Raw genomic sequence first — 614 nt, 5'->3', positions numbered from 1 at the left:
AATAAATAAATATGACTGTACATAATTTTTTCCCACCTCCCTAAAACAGTATATCAGCTTAAGCACACTGAACAAGTACGACGCCAGAGTAACAAGTGAAGGAGCCCGTATTGTTGTGCCAGTGCAGACTAGTGACGGTGAGATTGTTGGCTTCGAGAGCGTCTCAACTCTTCACCAGCACCCACTCGTAAGGAGATAGTAGTTTTACGGTACATTCTAAAAAAAAAAAAAAAAGGAAGGAGGAAAGTGTTGCAGTGATAATGATGGAGTAAAATTGCTGTTATTTTGAAGTGAAAAGACCTGTCCTTCATTTTGTTAGTCACCTCCAAAATATGTAGATTTCGTATTATTGTATAGGTAATTGTTGTTCAGAAGTTGAAATGATCTGAAAATGTCAACTTTCCAGGTGATTCGGAGATATGTTTCTGGAAAAGCAAGTGTTTTTGGTGCATCGGTAACAAAGCAAACACATCATCGCATTATTGTAGTCCCAAGCTGCTGTGATGTTTTGAAGTTGGCAGAGCACGACGTTCCTGCAGTCTCACTACCAACTGGAAGTATGTTTCACTCGTAAAAATATGTGAAGTGTATGGTTCTATAACTTGTATGTCCCT

At 38.8% G+C, this 614-nt stretch overlaps 1 protein-coding gene across 2 annotated transcripts in view; it reads left to right on the top strand.

Moving 5' to 3' along the window:
• The window catches only part of LOC119592466 (twinkle protein, mitochondrial-like), a gene marked incomplete in the record, with an annotated part of 16,546 nt that overhangs the window by 9,034 nt on the left and 6,898 nt on the right, over positions 1-614 (top strand). For both annotated transcript variants that reach the window (XM_037941290.1, XM_037941291.1), the window contains 2 exon segments: positions 50-187; positions 407-557. In XM_037941290.1, the coding sequence (XP_037797218.1) occupies positions 50-187; positions 407-557 (289 nt within the window).

Source organism: Penaeus monodon, chromosome 30 (genome assembly GCF_015228065.2).
Source record: "Penaeus monodon isolate SGIC_2016 chromosome 30, NSTDA_Pmon_1, whole genome shotgun sequence".
NCBI lineage: Eukaryota > Metazoa > Arthropoda > Malacostraca > Decapoda > Penaeidae > Penaeus > Penaeus monodon.
This window is presented reverse-complemented; position numbering and strand designations above follow the sequence as displayed.